The sequence below is a fragment of the Pogona vitticeps genome, chromosome 4 (genome assembly GCF_051106095.1).
Source record: "Pogona vitticeps strain Pit_001003342236 chromosome 4, PviZW2.1, whole genome shotgun sequence".
NCBI lineage: Eukaryota > Metazoa > Chordata > Lepidosauria > Squamata > Agamidae > Pogona > Pogona vitticeps.
In genome coordinates, this window is record NC_135786.1 from 64,864,233 (window position 1) to 64,887,374 (window position 23,142).

General features: G+C 40.6%; 1 protein-coding gene across 1 annotated transcript in view; it reads left to right on the forward strand.

Moving 5' to 3' along the window:
- The first annotated feature begins 6,872 nt into the window (after positions 1 to 6,872).
- The window catches only part of LOC110086546 (cytochrome P450 4B1-like), a 31,740-nt gene continuing 15,470 nt past the window's right edge, over positions 6,873 to 23,142 (forward strand). Inside the window, exons 1-6 of the mRNA XM_020807510.3 lie at positions 6,873 to 9,153; positions 12,645 to 12,786; positions 16,213 to 16,257; positions 17,137 to 17,264; positions 19,208 to 19,338; positions 20,506 to 20,657. Coding sequence (XP_020663169.2) covers positions 8,944 to 9,153; positions 12,645 to 12,786; positions 16,213 to 16,257; positions 17,137 to 17,264; positions 19,208 to 19,338; positions 20,506 to 20,657 — 808 coding nt within the window. The 5' untranslated portion in view covers positions 6,873 to 8,943. The remainder of the gene's footprint in view (positions 9,154 to 12,644; positions 12,787 to 16,212; positions 16,258 to 17,136; positions 17,265 to 19,207; positions 19,339 to 20,505; positions 20,658 to 23,142) is intronic.

Here is a 23,142-nt window from a genome sequence, read left to right on the forward strand (position 1 = left end):
CCTTTCCCACTACTGGGAGATTGCTTTGATCCCTTTCCCACTGCTGGGGGTTGCTTTGATCAGCTTTCCCCCTCTTCCTATGCCACTGAAGTATAGAAAGCGGGGGAAAGCCCTATCCAAGCCATCCCCAGCCCCCAAGGATAGGTTTCCCTTCTGACAGGCTTTAGCAAGCTGCTGGAAGAAAAAATCCCTCTCTGCTTATGCCCCTGAGGAACAGCTGATCCAAGGGGGCATAAGCCAATAGGGAATGAAGGGATGGATATAAAAGGGTTATATTCATTGCTTTGTATTTGCCATGGTCTCTGGACTCCATGAATATGAAGCAACGAATACCTGACAAATCAGGGATATTCGTTGAATATCCTGATTTATTTTTATATTTGTCCCTATGTCTATTTGCGATATCTTTGTGACTTTTCTCTTGTCCCCCCCGTTGCTTTGTCGCTATAATCTGCTTCCCAAATTCTTTAATTTATTGAGAAAGTTTCATTCAAATTTCCTGCAATTGCTAATGTATTAGGGCTTCAAGGCTTTGTTGGAGGTTTTGCTGCCAATCTCTCAAAGATTCTTGATTCATTAAGTTGGCCAGAGATGTATTGGTTGCAGGAGATCCTTTGTGTGTTTTACCTGATGCTTTTGTGGCCATTTTAACTAAGCTTTCTGCAGGGTATCTTCAAATTAATATATTGCACCTAAAACAAGATTCCCATTTGACAATCAGATCATTCAGTATTATCAGTATATCACACCTATCAATGTCCCAATGTTTCTATGTTTCTATGTTCTGTTAAAATAGGAATGGAAATTCAGTTAATAGTCTTTGTCTGTTTTCTTCTTTCTTCAGTCTTCTCTTGAAAATCCAGTAAATGTCACTGTTAGTCTGTTTTTATTTTCTTCTATGTCCCGTGTTTACATTACTTTCTTCCTCACTATCAGTTATCTCTTCCTTCCCTCTGATTCTTCCACCTCTCACAGTCTAAGTAAAATAGTCTGAACTTTATGAGTTTGTTACATTCCCAGAGCCTCTTCTCAGCAACATCTGTTATCAGTAGTTTCTCCCTTCCTATTACTCCTTCAGCAATAATTCACAGAGATGCCTTTTTATTCTGGCCTTGAATCATCTCCCCTTTCTCCCCCTGGCTCCAATTATAGTTCAACATAGTCCGGCACTTTCACACAAGGTAGGATAGAGGTGGGGAATATGGGGTGGGGATGGTAGGAGGATATGTAGAATAAAAAAAACCTCACATTGAAAACCTTCTCCAAAGTTGTTATAGAGACAGCAAGTGTGCTTATTTCTTTATAGATTGTTTTAAGAAATCACCTCCTTTTGTAGCTAGGGAAGCAGAGGGCCCGCTTCAAGCTCATTTAGTTTCATCCAATATTCATGTGCCTCTCTCCTCCTCCCATTCTTTGCTTGCGGGTTGTTTTTAATCTCAGTACTCCCATAAATCCAATAACTGTTTTAGCTTACTGTTTCTGGTCCTCTTTTGTTGATTTTGTTTGCAGTATATTTTCAGAATTCTTTCGGTTTTGCTCACATTCTGCCTCAGGGCATTTCAGGCTTTGTGCCAAGATGGCCCTTTTCCAGCTGATGTTTGAGATGTCTGCTTCTGAGCCAGATATCTCAGTTCATATAGAAGAGAGGCAAGATCTGTTCTCGATCATCCCAAGGTGCAAGACATGCAACAATGGGCTCAAGTTAAAGGAAGCCAGATTTCGGTTGAATATCAGGAAAAACTTCCTAACTGTTAGAGCAGTACAACAGTGTAACCAGTTACCTCAGGACTTGGTGAGTGCTGCAACACTGGAGGCATTCAAGAAAAACTTAGAAACCGTATTTTTCCATTTATAACACACCCCCATTTATAAGATGCCCCCCAATTTTCTAACCCCAAAATTAAAAAACCTTAGCTTTGAGGATTCAACCTCTGGGCATAGAACATCAGATATTTTGAGTCTTAAACTGAACCTACAGGTTCCACCTCCAATGAGGTGTGTTCCAATTGGTTTGTTCAGAATCAGCTGACATCAGTTCCATAAGGCTTGTGATTGGAGGAAGCTAAGTCTCCTGACTGTAGGAAGCTATGCTTCATGATTGAAGGAAGCCTGTTTACAGAGGCAAGGCACTGGCTGTTCTGTTCTCTTCTCAGTTTACTTCCATGTATAAGACGCTCCTCAATTTTTAATGTAATGATTTTAGGAAAAAGTAGTGTCTTATAGACGGAAAAATACAGCAATCACCTGGCAGATATGCTTTGATTGTATTCCTGCTCTGAGCATGGGTTTGGACTTGATGGCCTTGTAGGCCCCTTCCAACTTCAGTTTTCTATGATTCTATGATTCTCACTAATCATCCAGACTCAAATTGCTGCCACCAATTGCTCAACATCTTCCTTTCCTGAAAGATGTCTTCCGATCCCTCTTGGGGCCTTTCCAGCTGGGTGGGGATCGGTATGTCCCAGGAGCAAGACTCGAGTGCATGTGATCTTCACGTCGACGATGCCCCACCTCTCAATTCATTTGCATTTTTTTCTCAATAGATACCTTCTAATTCTTTCTTTTTAACTTGTTACTCCAACAGTATATCAGAATCTCTAAATATTATAAAAAGCCCTTCTAATTCTTTAGTATTTTCTTCTAGATCTGTGGTCCTTTTTCCTGCTGTTTTCTTAAATTGTATCTTTCCTTTATCCTCAGGCCTCTGGCACATCATCATCATCATTATCATTATTAAAAAAAACAACCAGGCATAGTCCAAATTATATAAACATTGACTGCTATTGTATAACAGATACAAGTTTTAATAAAAAAAACTCTAAGTATCTGTTAAGTTAAAACTTTTATCTGTTATGAGTTTTAACTTAACAGACACTTAGGTGTTAGTTTAAAACTTGTATCTGTTGTTGTTGTTGTTGAAAACCTCCAGGCATAGTCAAAATTATAAAAACATTGACTGGTATTATATGACAGATACAAATTTTAAGCAAAACCCTAAGTATCTGTTAAATATCGACACAGTATGTATGCTGTTCCTAATATTGCTGGTTTTTGTAGCTCTGATGGTGGGATTTCTGAGATCTGCAACTGCTTATACCACTGTGTGAAATTTCTTGATATTGTTCCCAAAGTCCCAATGTTGTTTTTATTGTTAATGTTTGTTCATAGTTGGGCAATATAATTATCTGTTCTTGATTTCTGTAGAATTTCCCTTTAGATGAATAAACATTACTCATTCCAAATTTAAATGGCTGCCCTCACATCTTTTGTTACTATGAATGCAACTTCATAACGATGCTGGGTCAGAATAAAACAAAGTACATTCATCTATCTGTACCTGTCTGAAAGAATTACTATTTAAACAGTAGCAATGAATTTAAAGTAACAAAACAAAGTATCAAGAATCATTTCCAAACTCTGTCTCAGCCTCGGTAAATTTCCATGAGTGACTCTGACTATGGTGTGATATAAGCCTCACCTGCAAGCACCTTTAATTGATCTTTAATTAGGGAAAGGCAAAGCCTGGGGGCAAGATTTCAGTCCCCAGCCCTCCAAGCCACACGAAGCCAAGGAAAGCCTAAAGCTAGTCATTATTTAAAGAACTAATCAAAGAGGAAGTACCTGAATTTTGTTTTCATTTCCAGGAGCTCCATGAAGCTACCAGAGAGACATCAAAAATGTCCCTGTGGAGCTGGCAGTTTCTACATTTTGCCCATCCTGGCTAGGGTTTGTTATATCATGCTTTTGAAACTAGTTACGACTGGTATTGTCTGCTTTTATCCAATTAGGAGTTACCTCTGGGTCTGGCCATACGCTTGGATTTTGGTGGATGCAGTAAATGCTAATTGCTACTAATGTGCCTGCAAGAATTAATCTCAGTATCCAAGAACTGTAACTGAATACTTTCTTTGTCCAAATGTTTTAAAATGTGTGGCTGATATGTCCATAATTGTTGAAACCATAATAAAGAAATACAGTGGTGCCTCGCAAGACAAATGCCCCACAGGACAAAAAACTCGCAAGACAAATGGTTTTGGCAACGGGGTTGATGACTCGCAAGACAAATGTTCCCAAGGCCATGCTTCGCAAGATGAATGTTTTCCATTTTTTGCTCCTGCCTGTTTGCTGATTTTTAAATGTTTTTCTATGATGTTTAAAAAGTTAGTTTTTTGATTGAATTTTTAAAAATCATCTGCACAATATGTATGGCTTTAAAGAGCACTTAATAAACACTTTGTAAACCAAATTTGACTTTGTTCTGACTTTTTTTTTGCCCATAGGAACGCATTAATTAGATTTCAACACATTCCTATGGGAAAACACGTTTTGCAAGATGAATTTTTCGCAAGACAACATTAACCGCGGAACGAATTAAATTTGTCTTGCGAGGCACCACTGTAATTAGAATGAACAAAAACCCATTGCACAATCAGAACCCATCCAACCTTTTGTGTAAAAGGGGACAAAGCAGTCAAGCTCAATACTTCTAGTCTCCTAAATTCAAACCATAAAAGGTTGAAAGTGCTTAACTTTGGTTGGAACATAACTCAGCTATTAATGCATCCTAGAAAAGGCCCTTTCAGAAAGTAAATTGTGGTCCACACATAAGATTGAACTAACCTTCAGGCAAGGTGTGTCCATCACAAAAAGTTGTGGGTTTGATAAACTGTTGGAACAGTGCAAGTACTGGAGGAAAAAGATTTAAGTTTTCCTTTATACACATGGTTGCATAAGGAATCTTTCCAAGGTCATCAGTGGAAGTATTAAATGAAATCCTTACACCACTCCTTTTCTCTCAGACGTGTGGCACCTTTATTTGATCACCAATATCTCTCCAACAGGCTAGTTTTTGAGGCCCGCAGAGCCTCAAAAGGCAAAGAAACAGAAAAATAATGTTCAGCCTGATGAAGACCATGCAAAATTTGAAAGCTAGTTTGTTTTTAAGATTTTAGTCATCTGATGAAGGTAATATTCATTACACCATTTAGATTTTACACAAATATCACAAGGTTTTTTCATGTTTGTTTCCTGTGTTGAAAGGAAGTACCAGGAACCTTCAGCCAAGTGAATGTATAGATCAGATGCACTGACATCTGAAATAGTCCTGTAAATATATGAGAATATTAAATATAGTAAGTATATGGATCATTCCACCCCCTCAACCCAGGAAAAATAAAACTTTAAGTTGCACGTCAAAAACTGGAAGATGTGAACAGTTTCTCCTAAAAGTTTCCAACCTTTGTCCCAAAAATTATAAAATTAGTGAGGGATGAATAGGGCTTCCTGTGATGGAGAGTGGGATAAAAACGAGGGGAAGATTATCTATGAATCTTAGCTGAATTTCACAGTTTTACCTCAGATTCATTTGGTAATATGTGTATCACTAGAAGTTGGGGAAACTCAGTAATGGCCAAATCCTGTCAATGTCTCCTGAGAGGTAAATATACTTAGGATTTTGCAGTTCATTCAGGAAGTCTGTCAGGGTTCGATGCCGGGGGAGTTAGAGGGAAAAAAAATCAAACCATTCTAATGTTTTAAGCTACCCAGAGACCTTTGGGTAGTGTGGGTGGCATATAAGTTAAACAAACAAACAAACAAACAAACAAACAAACAAACAAACAAACAAATAAATAAATAAATAAATAAATAAATAAATCTAGACCTCAAATTTGAAAAATAGGTGTGCTTTCTCCCACTACTGAACACTGTCTCAATCTCTTAAGGGACATTTTCTCTTCTCTGGGATCCAGCAAGGCACAGCTGGGTCCAAATACAGCTATGTCCTACCATCAAATAGTTTAGAGAGCAGCAAATGTTGAGACATTGGTCGTGCCACAGGATGACCTCTTAAGGGAGGCTGACAGTGGCAGATGTACACTGATGCTGCTTCTGGATCTCTCACCATCTTTTGATACCATCGGCCACTGTATCCTCCTGGATTGGCTCTTGGAGATTGGGATTGGTGACCTATAGCATTGAGCTTGCTCCAATCCTTCCTCGAGATTTGTGCGCAGAGAGCTCTGCTAGAGGATGATATGTTGGGCCCCCAGGACCCTGAGGTGCAGGTTTCGGCATTATCTCTGATGGCACCATCCCCTCAGGGTTCGGCATTATCCCTGATGCAGTTTAACATCTATGTGAAGCCTCTGGGGGAGGTCATCAGGAGATTTGGAATAAGGTGTCATCAGTACACTGCTGACATACCACTCTATGTCTTCATTCTCTCCTCTCCAGATGCTAGACAGAGCTTTTGCTCCTGCCCCCATGAAAGGTTGGGGGATTGTCCCTTGACATTGCTCTCCCATTTGGGGACCAAGTACAAAATTTGGGCATCCTTCTGGACCCAGCTCTTTGTTGGGAGTCCCAGATCACAGCTGGGTCCAGATCAGCTTTAACCAGCTTAGGCTAATAATCCAACTCCATTCCTATCTAGATGAGGGTGCTGGTCATCTCTTGGTTTGACTACCACAAAGTTCTCTATGTGGGGCTTCCCTTGAGTCTGATCCAGAGACTGCACTGGGTCCAGAATGTGGCAGCCACATTGTTGGTTGGTGCAAACAAATTTGATTGCATCACTCCAGTTCTGGTTCAGCTTCACTGGTTACCTGTTGCATCCTATGTCAGGTTCAAGGTTTAGACACTTACATATAAAACCCTCCATGGTTTAGGACTGTGTTACTTGTTGGAACATCTTTGCCCAATGTCAACTGCCTAATGCACCAGATCATCACAGGCGAGGCTCCTCTGTGTTGCCACTCCAAGGCAGACTCATGTCATCTTCAAGAAGTAGGGCCTTCTTTGTGTCGACTCCATTTTGTGGAATCAGCTTCCAGAGAAGCTTTGTCTGTCCCTCTCCCTGTTTAAGAGGAGAGGCAATTTAAGAGGCAAACAAAGGTGGTTTTTCAGGAAGGTTGTCCATACCAAGCCTAATAGACTGCTCTTTTTTGCCCCCCATTTCTCTGCATTATTGTATCAGTGCCACCACAATGGTTGATTGTTTATGGCTTTAACAGTTCTATTTTTATTTCTTTTGTGTTGCTTTTTTATTGTAAACTGCTCAGAGTTGTTCCTTGGCACTAATGGAAAGAGTACAACAAACAAACAAACAAATAAATTCAATTTGCTATTATTGTATTTTTAATGCTAAGGGAAGATGTTAAAGACGCAGGTGGAATTTCCTAAGCTGGGTACCAAAAATCACATGAACAGTTTTCAATACTTTGTATCATGGATTAGCGGGTGGGGTGGGGAATCCTAAGTGCTGTTCTGCCTCAAGCAGCAAAATGTCTTGAGCGTGCCCTGCACTGTTCAGAAAGGTTCCATCTGAGCATCAGCATCCCCAAATCTGTTCAGCTGTGGTAATGAAAGTGGGTTCCACTTCAGTCCACTTTTATGTGAGTGAGGACCGCATATTCTGTGGGACTTGGGCCACTTCCAAAGGTCGTGCATTGCAAACAGTCCTGAGAAAGTCCTGAAAGAGAGTGGTGGCAGAGCAAGGAAAGGGAAACTGAATTGGCTGCACCATTACACACAACGATTGTGTGGTTCCAGTTCTGAAGAGCTGCAGTAGCGGCAGATGGTGGCAGGACATGTAAGGAGGCGTCTCTCTCCAGAGCTTGATTTACTGCAATTGCCCACTGGGCTCTTTCCCTTCTGGTCATCTGTCATGTCATGCTAGTGCTATTTCACTTTGATAGAAATAAAATAGAGAGTGGGTAGGAGGCAGTCAGAATGAGAGAGGGAGGCCAGGTGGGCACAGGACAAAACTTCAATTGTAGCCGTTTTTTAAAAAAAAGAAGAAGAAGAACCTAAATCAATAGATGGCACAACTTAAAAATGTAATAAAGTTTTCCCAACTCAAATACCATGTGACTAACATTTCACTTCAATTCAATATCAAAACTCATAATCCATAAAAACTCATAATATTGATTAATTTTCATAATGTAACTGCACCTTAGGATTGCATTATTAAGTGTTTCCCACTGAATATCTGAAAAAAAATCATGAAATAATTTCTCTCCTTTTCTTTCACAGCAATCTTGATGCATTTGGTAGTCCACCAAATGTGGAGTATGACAAAACAATCTCGTAGCAAATTGGAAGAAATCAAATAAATTCTCAAATAAAACAAAACTTTGAACCAAAACATCCTCAGCTTCCAATTCACAACAAATGTTTGACAATTTAATATTGTATAGCTACAAAGAGTGCTTCTTAAGTCACATCTGGAAAAGTTACAAAGCAGCTGGTTATGTTGTTAAATAGGCATAGAACACTTGACAATAGAGACAAGAAGTCAAAACTCTCAGCCAAAATCCCATGTTGTTAACAGTGCACCCTGCCCTTATAAATAGGCCTTTAATAAGTCCAGCTTTTGACAAGGATAGAAGCTGCAGAGGCTACTCCCTATATTTGCCTAAGCCTAAAGATCCCTATGTGTTTCAGTAGCCTTAAGTGAGTTTGTCATACTTGTGCAACAATTTGTATTGCACGGCAGCAATTCAGCATTTCAAAAGATAACTCAAAAAAATAGGGGTGCCCAAACAAAAATTCAGAACTTTGAAACTTGACCTTGGATCAGTACCAAATTGGCTGTACAATTGGGGGGGGGGGAAGGCACTACATGTTCAGAGAATTCTTTCAATTTGCACACCAGAAAAGATGACCCAAACCCCAGAATATAATACTGTGCTAGAATTCTGTGCCCTATATGATTAATTAAAATAATATTGCAATGACAGACACCTACATCTAGCTCTTTGACAGGAGGAGCAGATAAATACCAGGAGGCGTTCAATGAATAAGATAAGGAGGTGGAATTTTAATGAGCTGCCTAGTTTCTCAAGCCAGGACTTTGTTCTTATAAATGGAGCAGGCATTAACCAAGTAGGATTTTTCTTCCAGTGCTTAGTCTGAAATCAGAAACAAGCACGCTAGAAAATGATTGAGATGGGGAATCAAATAAATACCTCATGGTGGTCCTGTCTACCTGGAAGCATCTCTCAGCTTTTTCGTCTGACTGTTGGTTTGATCCTTACCTGTGTTGTTCTGATGATTATCCACCTATTTCAGAGAAGGCAAAAACTACTCAGTGCGTTCAGAGATTTCCCAGGTCCCCCTGCTCATTGGCTCTATGGCCATGTTCACAAGGTAAGGCTATGTCTTTCCTGACAAAGGTCTAGCATGCTCGTTCTCTCTTTCAATGTCTCTCTTGCAAGCATTTTCTCTCCTTAGGATTTTACCTTGGTTTTCCCACTACTCCATGAGCATGGATGCTCACTTTTATTTCATTTAGAAACCTTGAACTGCAGAAGTCTAGAATGCTTAAAAGCAAAAGAAACATCCTATAGATTTTTTTGTCCTGTGTTACTAGAGGAAGCAGTTATAAGGAGGGCTAATGGAGACATCTCTTCTCTCTAGCTGTAGAGAGGAAAGCCTTGCCTGCTGGGTGGGGGATCGGGGAGTCACGAGATCATATTTATGCTGTCCCCCTGTCGTGAATCAGGGGTGAGGGACCTCTACAACCGAAAAGTGTGTTGTGTTTTGCTTATGTTAGGTGTGTGTGGGAGGGTATGTCTATTGTCATCATGTGCCACCCTTGCTCCTTGTCATTGTCTGGGAGCATTCCTGGGTATCCAAAAGATGCTCTTCTGTATAATGAACTGTGTGTTTCAACCTGTTCAGGAGCTATACAGAAAGGGTGGAACAATTTGTATGGGTGATTTTATGATCGTATGCTTTTTGATTCCTTGCTTGCTAAATAACTTCAAGCATAGGGCATTATAGTCAGAAGGGAGTGCAGGGTAAACCTCATCCAAAAGGTTGGGGATCACAAAGGACACATCCTCAGCAGCCCAGGGTCCCTGTCAAGAAAAATTATGAATACTAACATTTTGTTTCTCATGCCTGAATTTAAAATGGAAAGAACATTGCTGTAATGACAAGCATTGTGATTAGTATTAGAGATGGGCTGTGGTTCGTGAAACGCCAAGAACTACAAATTATAAATTTACAAATTTTTCCCAAAAGAACCACAAATTGCTTTGTCAGTTCACTTGGGAATATGTTTTTACACAGCCTGGTAACTGTCTTCTTTTTTTTTTAAGTCCAGCTGCCTCCCCACCCCCACAGCCTGCCCCCATGCATGCCTCCCACTGCCCTTATTGCTTCCCTACCTTCTCCTGCCTCTACCTCTACCTCTACCTCTTCCTCCTCCACTGTCAATCTCCACTGTAGCTTGAGAGGCGGCCAGCTCCTTCAGGCTGCCTGCCTGTTCGTACAGCCCGTCTCTCAGCTGAGAGACAGACACCTATGCACAGACAGACAGCTGGGAGCCGGCCAGCTGCTCCCCTCCAAATTAAATAAAGAAAAATTGGATTATTATTTTAAAGGCAGCTGGCTTGTCAGCCAGCCATGGGGCCTCTGCACATCTCTCCCTAGCAGTGGTAGTGGCAGGGCAAGGTAGGGAGGCAACAGGGGCAGTGGGAAGGAAGGGGTAATAGGCTGAGGGGGATAAAATGAACCAGGGTGTTCATTAAATCATGAAAAGGTTTGCTGGTTCTGGAAAGTTCTGGTTCTCTGTTTCAGAATACACTTGAATCAGTGATTTTGATGAACCTCCTGGTCAGTTTTTCATTTGTGCCCATCTCTAATTAGTATCTTTCTTTTGACACTGTAATGGAGCATGATCAGTGACCAGTATGAAAGGCCTTTCTAATTAATAATATTGCACTGCTAGGATGGTCTACCATCCTGCTAGGTCTCCTTCTCTGTAACAGAATTATATTGTTCTCAGGGAACACCTCCTGGCTGAGGTGCAGAATGGCGGGTTTTGCCTTCCCCCCTTCCTGAGCCAGCAGGGCCCCAGTCTCCTCTCCGGTTCACCCCTATGGGTAACATCAGGGGAGCGCTACACTGGGGATTCATAGAAAGCATTTATTAAAGTGTCAAATTGGTTGTAGAACATAGATGCTGCACGTGAGTGCTTTCAGCTGTGAGCTGAATATGACAACTAATGATGCTCTGTCATTTCCTCTTCTAGATCTGTCTTCCATTAGGAAGTTTTTGGTTATCAGTCTCCCCCTGTTAATCTGTCCTTTAACCATCCTGGGTGGGCATTGTAGTCTGAGAAATGCTTTTTGTAGATCTAGAAGTTTGGAATCTCTCTCCTGTGAATCTGAGCAGATTCAATTACAGCTAAGGTCTGGGTTGTATGAAGATGGAAGCCCTCCACACTAATATTCAATACAAGGACAAATTACAGTCCATCAGGAATGTCGTTCTGTAGCTCACAGGTGGGGATATAGCTGTGCGTAAACAGCCTTTTGAAAATTCCACATCCATTAGAGGGCAAAGAAATCAGGAGGGAAATTTCACTGGATTTATCAGGGAAAATGAGAAATTCTCTGTTTCTGAGAGTTGCAACCCAACTAGAGGCATGGTTCTGTAACTTTCTTTTCCCTCAAGTTTTGCATTGTCACTGCAAAAGGAAACAATTGGCAGTAGGGTCACCATTTTGCTTCTTCCATGATGATTTCTACCTAGTTGAATTCTGGGGTGTAGTGCTGGTGGTGATGGGAGAAGTAAGCTCACTCCCCAAAAACTACGGTGTTCATGTCCAAGAAAAAGATAAGGCAAGTACTGTCCCTGTAATTGGTCTGTCAATTTACCATCAATTTTATTTCTTTCCCCACCATTGTATTGCCCGACTAGACCTATTCAGACCTTAATAAATCCAGCTTCCTCCTCACAGTAAGAGAGGAGTGCCTAGTCCTTTCCACTACTGTACTGGCACTGCTTCCTGGGCACAATGACAGAGGAATCTGAAGGGATGTTCCTGCGTACCTGTAGCCCTACGTACAAGCAAGCATCTGTAGAGCTTATAGGCAAGGAGGACATTCTCACCTTCAGGTTCCTCCATTATGGCATAAAGAAAGCAATGGCAAAGGGGACATGGCTAGGTACTCCTCTCTAAGTGTTGAGTAACAGGATTCATTCCTACTTGAGAAGGACAATTCTTGGCATGCTTTTGAGTTTACATTTTTTTTTAGCTTCCCATAACATTGGAAGGTGGTCAAGGATGTTTCATTTTCTATTTTCTGTTTCATGTAGAGTATCTTCTTTGTGTATGAGCTCATCCAGAAGGTGCATGCTTTGTGATAGTGAGTAATAATCATGTGCTGTCAGGTGAATTCTCACTTATGGTGACCTTTTCAAGGGATTTCTAGGTAGAAAGTACTCAGAAGTAGTTTACCATCCCTTGCCCAAAAACACATAGGCTGGTTCTTCTGAGATGCACAGTGGGGATTTCAGCTCCCAGCTTCCAGCTCTGCAGACTGAAACCTAAATCACTGAGCTATCCAGCCACCCATTGTGTTAGCTGGTGTCAGCTAAAGGCAGATGCTACCAGGATTTCTGTCCACATTTCCCCACTTTTCTGTTTTTTAAAAAAATCAGCAGATCTTTAAGAAACAGAATTAAGAAATCTTTCAGAAAGCTTGAAGAAATCAACAAATCTTCCCCTATTTATTGTACTTTCAATCGAAACATCCAAGCCCATACTACAGAAAAGTAGTTGTCTTAGCGCATGATGTTTTAAACACAGAGTTGTGACTATATTGTTCTCCAAACTCACAATGCAGTTGAAAAATGGAGATGAACTGCAAAGCATGACAAAATGGACTGAAACATTTCCAAGATGTTTTCCTTTGTGGTTTGGAAAGTTTTCAAGTATCTTGATCATCAACCACCCTGATTATGCCAGAGCAGTCTTCAGCAGAGGCGGTAAGCATTTTGCTTCCTACGTTTGAGTGATCCCAGGAAAGAATCTCTCTTTGTGGTGGCCATATTTACAGTATTTAAAATATTTTACCCCTCCTTTCTTCAAGGCATCCTTAAAAAGACAATATTTAAAAGCTAAAAACAGAAAGCATAGAAATATTCAAAAGGGATTAAATAAGAATATTAAAAGTAGTAAATATAATCAATGCTGAAACACATTTTAAAGCAACGGAGTACAACATTTTTAAAAAATCCCTCTCAGAGAGCCAGTCACTAAGGAAAATACTGCCTGAAGAAACAGGTCTTTTGCCTGTTTGCAGAAGGGCAGCAAAGATGGGGCCAGCCTGGCCTCCTGTGGGAGGGAGTTCCAGAGTCCAGGAGCAGCAAGAGAAGGCTCTTTATTTATTTATTTATTTATTTGTTTGTTTGTTTGTTTGTTTGTTTGTTTGTTTGTTTGTTTATTTATTTATTTATTTATTTATTTATTTATTTATTTATTTAGTCATTTAGTCATTTAGTCATTTAGTCATTTAGTCATTTATTTATTTATCTCCCGCCCATCTGATCAATTGACCACTCTGGGCGGCCATATCTGCACCAAGTGCACCTGTGAGAGTGCTGGGGCCGAAAGAAAGGCTTCCCTTGATAATGTCCAGGCAGGCTTATAGGGGAAGATAACAGTCTTTTTAGATAGCTTGGTGCCAAGCTGTTTAGGTTAAAATCAAGAAACAGTTTATACTAAAAAAATGCACTGGTAGCCAATGAAGGTGCTATAACAGGGGGTTATATGTTCCCTGTAACCAATTAAATAAATAAATAAATAAATAAAATCCTAGTCAACAATCTGGCTGTGGCATTTTGGACCCTCTGGAGTTCCTGTGTTCTTTCCGAAGGCAGCTCCATGTACAGTGCATTACAGTAACCCAGTCAAGATGCAACTAGGGCATGTATTCCCATGGCCAGACCAGACATCTCAAGAAATGGGTGCAGCTAGTATATTAATTTTAACTGTGCAAACTCCGAGCCACCATTGAAGCCTAGGCATCCAAGCTCAGAGGCTAATCCAGAAAAACCCCCAAGCTGTGCATCTTGTGTTTTCAGAGGGAGTGTTACCTCATTCAGCACAGGCTACAACCCTGTTCCTTGATCTGCCTTTCGTCTGACCAGCAGCACTTATCTGGATTAAGTTTCAGTTTATTAACCCCGTCCAGTACATTACTGAAACCAAAACCGCTTCCTTGGATTTAGATGAAAAGGAGAGGTAGGTTTGGGTGTCATCTGCATACGTGTGACACCAAACTTCAAAACACCAGACAATCTCTCCCAGCAGTTTCATGTAGATGTTAAATAGCACAGGCAACAAAAGAGAACCCTGAGGGACACCACAGGCCAAAGGCCAGTGTGTCAAACAGGAGTCCCCCAGCACCACCCTCTGAGTTCTCCCCTCCCTAAAGGACTAGAGCCAGTATAAAACAATGCCTCCCAGTCCCATCCCAGAGAGACAGCCCAGAAGGATGCCATGATCTATCGCAGTGATAGCGAAGCTATGGCATGCATGCCACAGCTGGCACACAGAGCCCTTTCTGTGGACATGTGAGCCATAAGTTGCCGGATCACTACTCTCCCCCCCCCTGCACAGCGAAACTTCAGGGTGCAGAGCAGCTGGCACTGGCAGCAAATCCGGAGTGGGATCTCGAGGCACCTCTGTGCCTGGGATTCCCACTTTCTGCCAGAACGTCCAGTTCTGTCACTGCCACTTCTGGTTCTGCTGCTGCTGTGCCTGCCGCAGCCTGCCGCCCACTGGGTTTGTTTTGTTTTTCAGTTTGGGCACTTGGGCCCAAAAATGTTCACCACCACTGATCTATGGTATTAAAAACCACTGAGAGTCCAGCAGAACCAACAGGAACAGAGTCTGCCTATTCAATTCCCACCGTAGGTTATCCACCAAAGCAACCAAATCAGTCTCATTCCCATAGACAGGCCCAAAGCCAAAGAGAAATGGATCTAGATAATCCATTTCACCCAGGAACCCCTGAGCTGAGAAGCCACAACCTGCTCCACCACCTTGCCCAAAAATGGGATATTAGAGACTGGCTGGTAATTATCCAATATTGAGGGGTCCAAGGAGGGTTTTTTCAATAATGGTCTTACTGCTGCTGGCTTTAAGCATGCCAGGATCCTACCCGGCTGCAAGGAGGCATTCACTACCCCTTGGACCCACTCAGCCAGTCCTTCTCTGGCAGCTTTTATAAGCCAGGAGGGCCAAGGGTCCAGTGAACACGTGGTCGCCTTCACCTCTCCAAGGGTCCTGTCCACATCATCAGGGTGCAAAACCTGAAACTTGTCCATTAACCCAGGACAAGCAGGGTGTATAGCGACATCCACAGGACCTGTATTAACTGCAGCATCCAAGTCAGAGAAGATCTGAGCAACTAAACCTGCAAAGTGCCAAGCAATTTTTTTTACAGTGAGATATACAGTGTGGCCTTTATTATCTTCCTGGGGGCTGGCATGTAATAGGCCCTTGGCCACTCAAAAGAGCATCACTGGGCAACTGTGCAGATGCAATGGCGTCAGAGAAGAAAGACTTTTTCATTTCCACCACTGCCAGAGAATAGGCCTTCCTGTGGGCTCTAGAAAATGAATGATTTCCTTCAAATCTGAAAAACAGTCAGTTTCCAATAAGTATGATTACAAAGGCGGTCCAGACTCTGTAGCATTCCCAATGAATTAACTGGCAGTGTGACAGGATCAGATCTCTCTCCAAGCCAACTTTCTGTCAGTCTTCAAGCTTAACTAACCTGCTTGCCCAGACACCCAGTCATTTGCTACAGAAAAATCTTCAGGCCAGCGTCTGATCCCTTCGTTACTGGGGAACATCAAAAGAGGTCTCCTTATATGATGAATGCTCCAAATGGCAACTCTAAAATCTAAAATAGTTTGATCTCCACACTAGCACTACCATGAACCAGGAGAATATTTCTAATGGCACCAAGAAACGAAACAAAACAATTAAAAACAACAACAACAACAACAAAACCCAATCTCTCTGCATTAAACTGTTTTGGGGCTACTACAATGCAAATATGGAGCAATCAGCCTAAAAAGATATCTGGTCAGTGGTTTACTCCAATGGGTGTCGTACCCATCAGACGTAGGGAATAGGGCATGTGTATAAGAGGAAACAACCCAAAATTAGTCTCAGAGTATTATGTTTTCATCTGGGAGTATTACTTATATAGGAAACAATTACATGTTAAGGATTACTTGCTTAAATTGTACCATGCACCTTCCTCTTGCATGATCTTCAAATGAAAGTAAATTCAAATGGTGTTTAGTAACTTCAAAAGAAATCTAAGGTTGTCTTTTTATGAATGTTGCATCTTCCTACCCTGCAACAATTTCTATTCATTCTTTTCTTCTACACAGATCCTAAACATCCCCTAATGTATAGCTTCTTCATTCCATTGACTGGTATGTATTTTTCATTCCTTTTTTAAACTAAGGTCTGTAGTCTCAAATGTATACTTGCAGTCCCAAAGGTAATTCTGAATTTAATGTGATTTTTTTGTCTTAATTTTTGCTGTGATTTTATTTATCATCTGATGAAAATTTATGAAATATGCTGTATTTTATTACCTGTCCCAGGTTCTTTGTGAGGCAGAGTGGGATACATATTAATTTAAGAAGGCAACTATAATTTATACACCTAATAAACACTGTTATTATGTGCCTTCAAGTCACCTCCAACTTACGGTAACCCTATAAATGAAAGACCTCCAGAATGCCTTGTCCTCAACGGTCCTGCTCAGCTCTTGCAAATTAAGGCCATGGCTTCCTTTATGGAGTCAATCCATCTCATATTTGGTCTTCCTCTTTTCCTGCTGCCTTCGGTTTTTCCTAGCATTATTGTTTAGCATCACAGTAGCTTTCTTTTTAAAAAAAACAAAAACAAAAGATCATTACACCACAGTAACTTCCTTTTTTAAAAACATTAGCAACAGGAAACAAAGACTTGAGAAGGCTATGAAGCCTCTGAGGTAGATCCTGGTCCAAGTGAGCTAAATGTAGGTGTTTATTTTCTGGGGTAAAACTCTCAGAATTCTTCCTGGAGAATTCTTGGAGGATTCAAGGAGCTATAGTCCACACCGTAGTCTCTTGAGACTGAAGGTTGCCTACAGTACACACACACAGACACACACACACACAAACAAAAATATAAAACTAATGATCACATGTACACATATTTACTCAGTGAATCTGAAAAGATACTTCAAAGTTCAGAATGCTTTTGACCACGTAAGATTCCATTGCTTCTCACAGCTTCTGTTTCCCATTTCTCTCTATTCATAGGAAAAGGGTTAGTAATTTTGGATGGGCCAAAGTGGCAACATCACCGGAAGCTCCTCACCCCAGGGTTCCATTATGATGTTCTGAAGCCTTATGCAACTCTAATGGCTGAATCAGTTAAAGTAATGCTGGTAGGAAATGTCACTTCTGGTATTCTTGGACTTCACTGAGGAGAGTGCCACATTTTTATTGCGTGTGTTAGGTTCTTCCAGGCCACTGCTGTAGTGGAGTCAAGAGTTTGTTGGGTCAAAGACCCAGGACCTTTGAGCAGCGGGAAATGTGATGCCACCCACTCCATTCCCTCTGAGCTTAGCTGTGATCCTCACAGAAGCTGAGAGAGAAATGGATTTTCCCAGGAATGGTATGCAGTTGTTGCAAGTATCCCTATTGTAACGCAAAATATTTGAGGGTGCTTTGGTCTTGAATGGACAGTGAAGAGCTCTGTAACTGTACAAAAGACTGGATCCTCATTTAATAATATGGATCCCGCTGGCCCCATTTTTCGACTCTTCTTTGTAGGGAGTGGCTGTGGAGATTGCCATGATGAGCGTTTGCACCCCCAAAGCTACCATTATGCCACAGACAGACCATTTTTTCCACCCCTACTTGTGTTGCTTAATGTTCATGGAATATGAAATGTACTGCTATTCCATCCAGATTTCTGTATAAAAATCCATTTTTATTTTTCTCTTTAAGAAGCTGCTTACCTTTCTGAAACCTTTAACAAATCCTGAAGAAATGTATAACAAATCCACCTCTGTGGCTAGAGCTTTGTTTTTTGTTGTTGTTGTTTTGTTTTTACACTGAGTGGTAACTGAAAACTTTTTACCAGCAGTATCTCATCATGGACATCAACTTCAAAGGAGAAATGTCACAGAGCTAAATTCTGTCCCTGGTACAAAGTAATGCTAAAAATAAACCATGCTTTCAGAAGGGACTAAAATAGCAAAAAGAAAAGAAAAAAATAAAGAACAAGAATGAGCAAAGCAAAGCACTGGACTAAATGAGAACAAAGAAATCTTATAAGGATCGCTGGAAAAATTCTGGTAACATCAATGCAGAAGCTGGTATTTTTACAAGAACAAATACTTCATGAGGAGGAGCCCTTAGAGAATGGTTACACTATGAAAATGAATCTGTAGCTGGATTAGGGTTTTTGAAATTGGGTTAAAGTCACATGGTAGTCACATGGTTGGTGTTTGCATTCTCTTGGAAAAACTTTAGGTTGGTTTTTAAGTTGTTTTGTATATCGGTAGAGGGGGCTACATCAGTTTTTAAAATAGTTGCAAATAAAGCTTTCTCCTGTGCCTGCCCACCCTCACACTGGGAGCGAGGGAACGGCAGCCAGTGCTGACAAGAGGGAAGGCGCGACAAATTAACCAGAGTGCAATAGCTTTTCCTACCCACTGGCTGCCATTTGTATTTATTTATTTATTTCAAACTGGCAGAGTTTCCTTCCTGGAAAGAAACAGCTTTGCAAACACTGATCCACATGATTTTTCTAAGGGATCTGTCCCAAACCCACTGCCAAATATTGGCCCCATACACAATAGTGAAAACATGGGTCCTTTGACACAAAACTTTGTAGTAGAGCAAAAACTGGGTCCCAGGCATGGATCCTCATGGATCCACATTATTGACGTGTAGGATCATCTCCAAACTACTGGAAAATCTCTGGACTGAGAAAGGGCTTCGAGAATTAGTTTCTTAGCTAAAATTACTTCTGACAGTGAGTCCTGCTAGAGTCCTCTGTGAGCTACATCAATGGTAGGACATTCTGAGGGACATTCTAGTGGAGGCATTCACAGAGAAGAATAAAGGGAATGATGGAGAATCTCAGTCATCCCTCTGGCCTGCTCCTTTCCACCCACCAAGAACGAATCAGAGGTCTCCACTTCTATACACAGTGGTTCTCTTATAGACTAAGCACCACTGAACTCATTGGGACTTATTTCTGTGAAAACACAATCTGATTAGTCAAAGCTGAACATTAGAACTGGATGATGCCTTAGATGCACAGCAGCACTCTTTAAAAAAACTGCTGTTTCACATTTCTGTCTTCATGTTATTAAAGGATAAATGGGAAAAAATCGTCTCAGAAGATCCAGAAGGATCAGTGGAGATACATAAGGACGTTGCCCTGATGACCTTTGACAGCAACATGAAATGTACCTTCAGTTTCCACAGCAACTGCCAGTTGGATGGGTCAGTAAAGACTACTGTCCTATCCCAATGAGATAACTTTTTTTTAAAAAAATGATAAATTGAAGTAGCACAGTATATTCAAACCTTTGTTTTGTTTGTATTTCTCTTTCCTTGTGACTGCTTATTGTGACTCGTGAGCAAAGTTTGAAGTGCTTCCTGGTGTTTTAGAGTCATAGTGCTTCGGAGTTCTAAGTGTGAAGTGTGCCTGTCTGTGCGTTTGTGTGTATTCATCCTCTTATAAAGCTCACTGGAGCAGGAGTATTTTTAACTTATGGCACCTCTATGATAGGTATAACACTTCCTGAATGTCAGGAGCAGGATCAAACTTACAGTAAGCATAGGATTCCAACAAAGGTTTACTTCCCTCCTGCCGTGCTATAATTCCACATGTCTCCTTCATTGTTAGTGGTGTACTTCCAATGAAATGCTGCTAATACACCAGTGTAAATCCATAATGCCAGTAATCACCACAGCACACTATCCTTATATTTACTGCTTCAACTGGTGGCCATTAAAAGAGTGTCTGTCAAGATGCCTAGTTTTGCAGCTGAAGGCAACCATTTTCCTTCTCATATGGGAGCAAAACAGGGAATTGTTGAGGGCTGTTTGGGGTGTCCCTACCCCATCCACTTGTGAGGTAGGGTAAACAAATCCACTTCCATTTCAGAAACAACAAAAGAAAAATTATGTTCTGTATCCAGGACAAGAAAAAGAACAGAAAGACAGGAAAGGAAACAAACAAAAACTACTCTCTGTGACTTATTATATGCCATCAAGCCATAATTGATTTATATTGACCCTAATAGGGTTTTCAAGGCATATAAGATATTTAAGAAGTGGTTCTACCTGTACCACCTCGAGTGAGTTTCCATGCCTGGACAGAGATTCAGACTCAGTTCTCCTGATCCCTGGTTCACCAATCTAACCTTTCTTTTCTTTATTTATTTGTATCAGACATTGCACAATTTCAAATTATAGATATATGTGAAATATTTTGTCGTTGTTTAGTCATTAAGTCATATCCGACTCTTCGTGACCCCATGGACCCAAGCAGCAATGATAAAATCATTCCTTAAAATATCTCACATACCATGATGCATACGCACACACTTAAAAATGAGATTTCATCTTCCTGAGAATTAACTATTTGTCCTTTTCTTCTCAAAGGGATAATCCCTATGTTAAAGCTACACTTGAACTCAGCAATCTGATTGACCAGAGAATGAAGACACCTCTTTACCGAAGCAATTTTCTTTACTGGTTTACCTCTCCGGGGCGTCGATTCCGCAAAGCCTGTAAAGTAGCTCACTGCCACACAGGTATGTTCCTTTGGCCTTCTCACACAAGTTCAATATATGGAAGTTGAGTCATGGTTAACTTCCAAATAATCTCACTTGGTTGACTGAGAATCTTCACAGATATATTACTAGCTCAATATCTTTGTATGAACTGGTCTACTAACTGTTCAATAATTTGCATTGTGCTTTTGTGCAAGCCTATTTGTTTGGTATGTAGGATGACAGCTTCTGACAAGCCAATGATAGGGCATGGGGTACCTGCATCTACTCGTAGTGAGATTCATTGGATTATTCCCCACTTTTATGCCTTACTGAATAGCTGGCTGCTGTGACAGGAGGTTTGGCCTGTCTTGCTCAATTGTTTCCACCAGAAAACATGTGGTCAGGCGAATATGCTGCAGAAAAGGCTTTGCTGTAAAATTCATTACTAAGAAATGGTGCTTAAATTCTCACTGCTCTCCATTCTCTCCCCATCAGGAAGACAGAATCCTTCAGAAAACCTCTCCTCCTCCTCCCAAAATAGGAAGGAATCACATTGTCTGCATGCCCTTCCAAGCCTTTCTGGAGGAGTTATATAGATAGATTGACTAAGAATTATGAGCTTCAACTTGTGACTTTCACTGTTCCCTTTCCCTTTTCTGGCTGGTGGTGGTTCTGAGCCTTTGTATTTATTTATTAAATGAAATCATAATCTGTTTTTCTATGTATAAAAGTAGCACTTAGGGAAACAATAGACCATTCTGAGCCAACAAGCAGTTAAAACATGTAAAAAAAACCCAAAATAGAAATGATACGACAATTAAAATATTGATCAATTTAAAATGCAAAGCGTAAGTTAAAAACAACAACAAATCAAACAGAATTTTACAAGCTAAAAAAGGAAGGGACCTAAAGAAATGTCCTAAGAAGGAGGGTTGTCACAGCTGTAGTTCAGATATATAGAACACCTTATCATGATTTCTAACAAACCTGACATCAACCTACCTACAGTCATGGAGAAGAGTCTCCTAATCAGATGTTAGGTGTGGTTAGAATGATCTAGAGGAACCAATTCATTGGTATGTAAGCAGACCCTTAGGGATATGTCATTCATGTTCAGCTCTCAGAATTCTCCACAAATTCTCCAAGCAGAATTCTGGGCGTTCAAGCCCGCGGATTCACACCTACATGTCACTTGTTGACCAGGACCTACCTTGGAGGCTGCATGGTGGTCCTGGACCTTGCTTCTTATTGCTGCTGTACAAAAAAGGAAGCTGCCATGGTGCTTTCTGGAAATCGTAGTCTTGCTGCTCTTTAGGTTTTATGGAAGGTGCCTCCTGAAGAACTGCAAAGCCCAGGAAGCACAGTGGCAGCTTCTTCGTTTGTACATTGCCAACAGGAACCACAACTTGAGACAGCCGTGCAGCCTCCATGGTAAATGCTGGTCTAGGTAGGCAAAATGTAGGTGTCTGTTAGTGACCATAGATATGACTTGTGGGCTGGAATTCCCAGAAATGGAGTCTAAAAACATGAATAGCTCATTCCTGCAGACATGTGAATATGGTTATGAAGTCTCTTAGTCACTCCTAGGGACGTAAATCTCAAATAAGCTTGTCTTTGTATGTAAGAACAAGAAACATAAAACATTTTGTTTTTAGGAGACTGAGATTTTCTTAATTGTTCTTATTACATTTTTTAATGTTTTTTTTTTCTGAATAAGAATTATTTTTGATAAAATTCTAAAGTTGCCCTAAACTACTGTTGGTGTATGGACTTTTAAAAGTTGATGCACTTGATTTTTTTTTTGTATCTTTTTCTTCAATCAGTCCTGTGACTGCTGTGCATAAACGCTTAGCTTCACAAAAGGAGAGGGAGAAAGCCCTCAGATGAGCAAAAATTTGGAAGTTAAAAAGGGAGACACATTTTTTTTTAAAAAAAATGCTTATTCTTTTAAGATGTTTGGAAAGATTTTTAGTGAAAAGACTGGTTAAAAATGCAAATAAGTAATTAATAACAAATCTCAACTGTGGTTCAATCGCAGCATCAATCCTGTGCAGGAACGTTTTGTTCACAAAAATGTGGACACCTGACCTCAAAGGGAGGAAACAAAGAACTCCTTTGTGAGGATTAGTGTTTCCTCAACAGGTTGCCTTGAATGGCAATGAGAAATTTATTTATTTATTTATTAAATTTAAACCCCGCCCCTCTAGACCATGTCTACTTGGGGTGGCTTACAACATAAAATAAATCAATATAATATATATATATAATCATAAAAAATACAATTGCAATATTAATTAAGACAATTAATTTAAGAAAGGATTACCAGGATGGGATAGAATAAGAAAAGAAGAGATAAAAAACTTAGCTGACTGGAGGGAAGGCCTGCTTAAATAGCCAAGTTTTTAACTGGCTTTTAAAAACACCCATCGAGGGTGCCAGCCGAATTTCTGTTGGAAGGGCCTTCCACAGCCGAGGGGCCACCACCAAGAAGGCCCGGTTTCTAGTTTTTTCCTTCCGAGCCTCT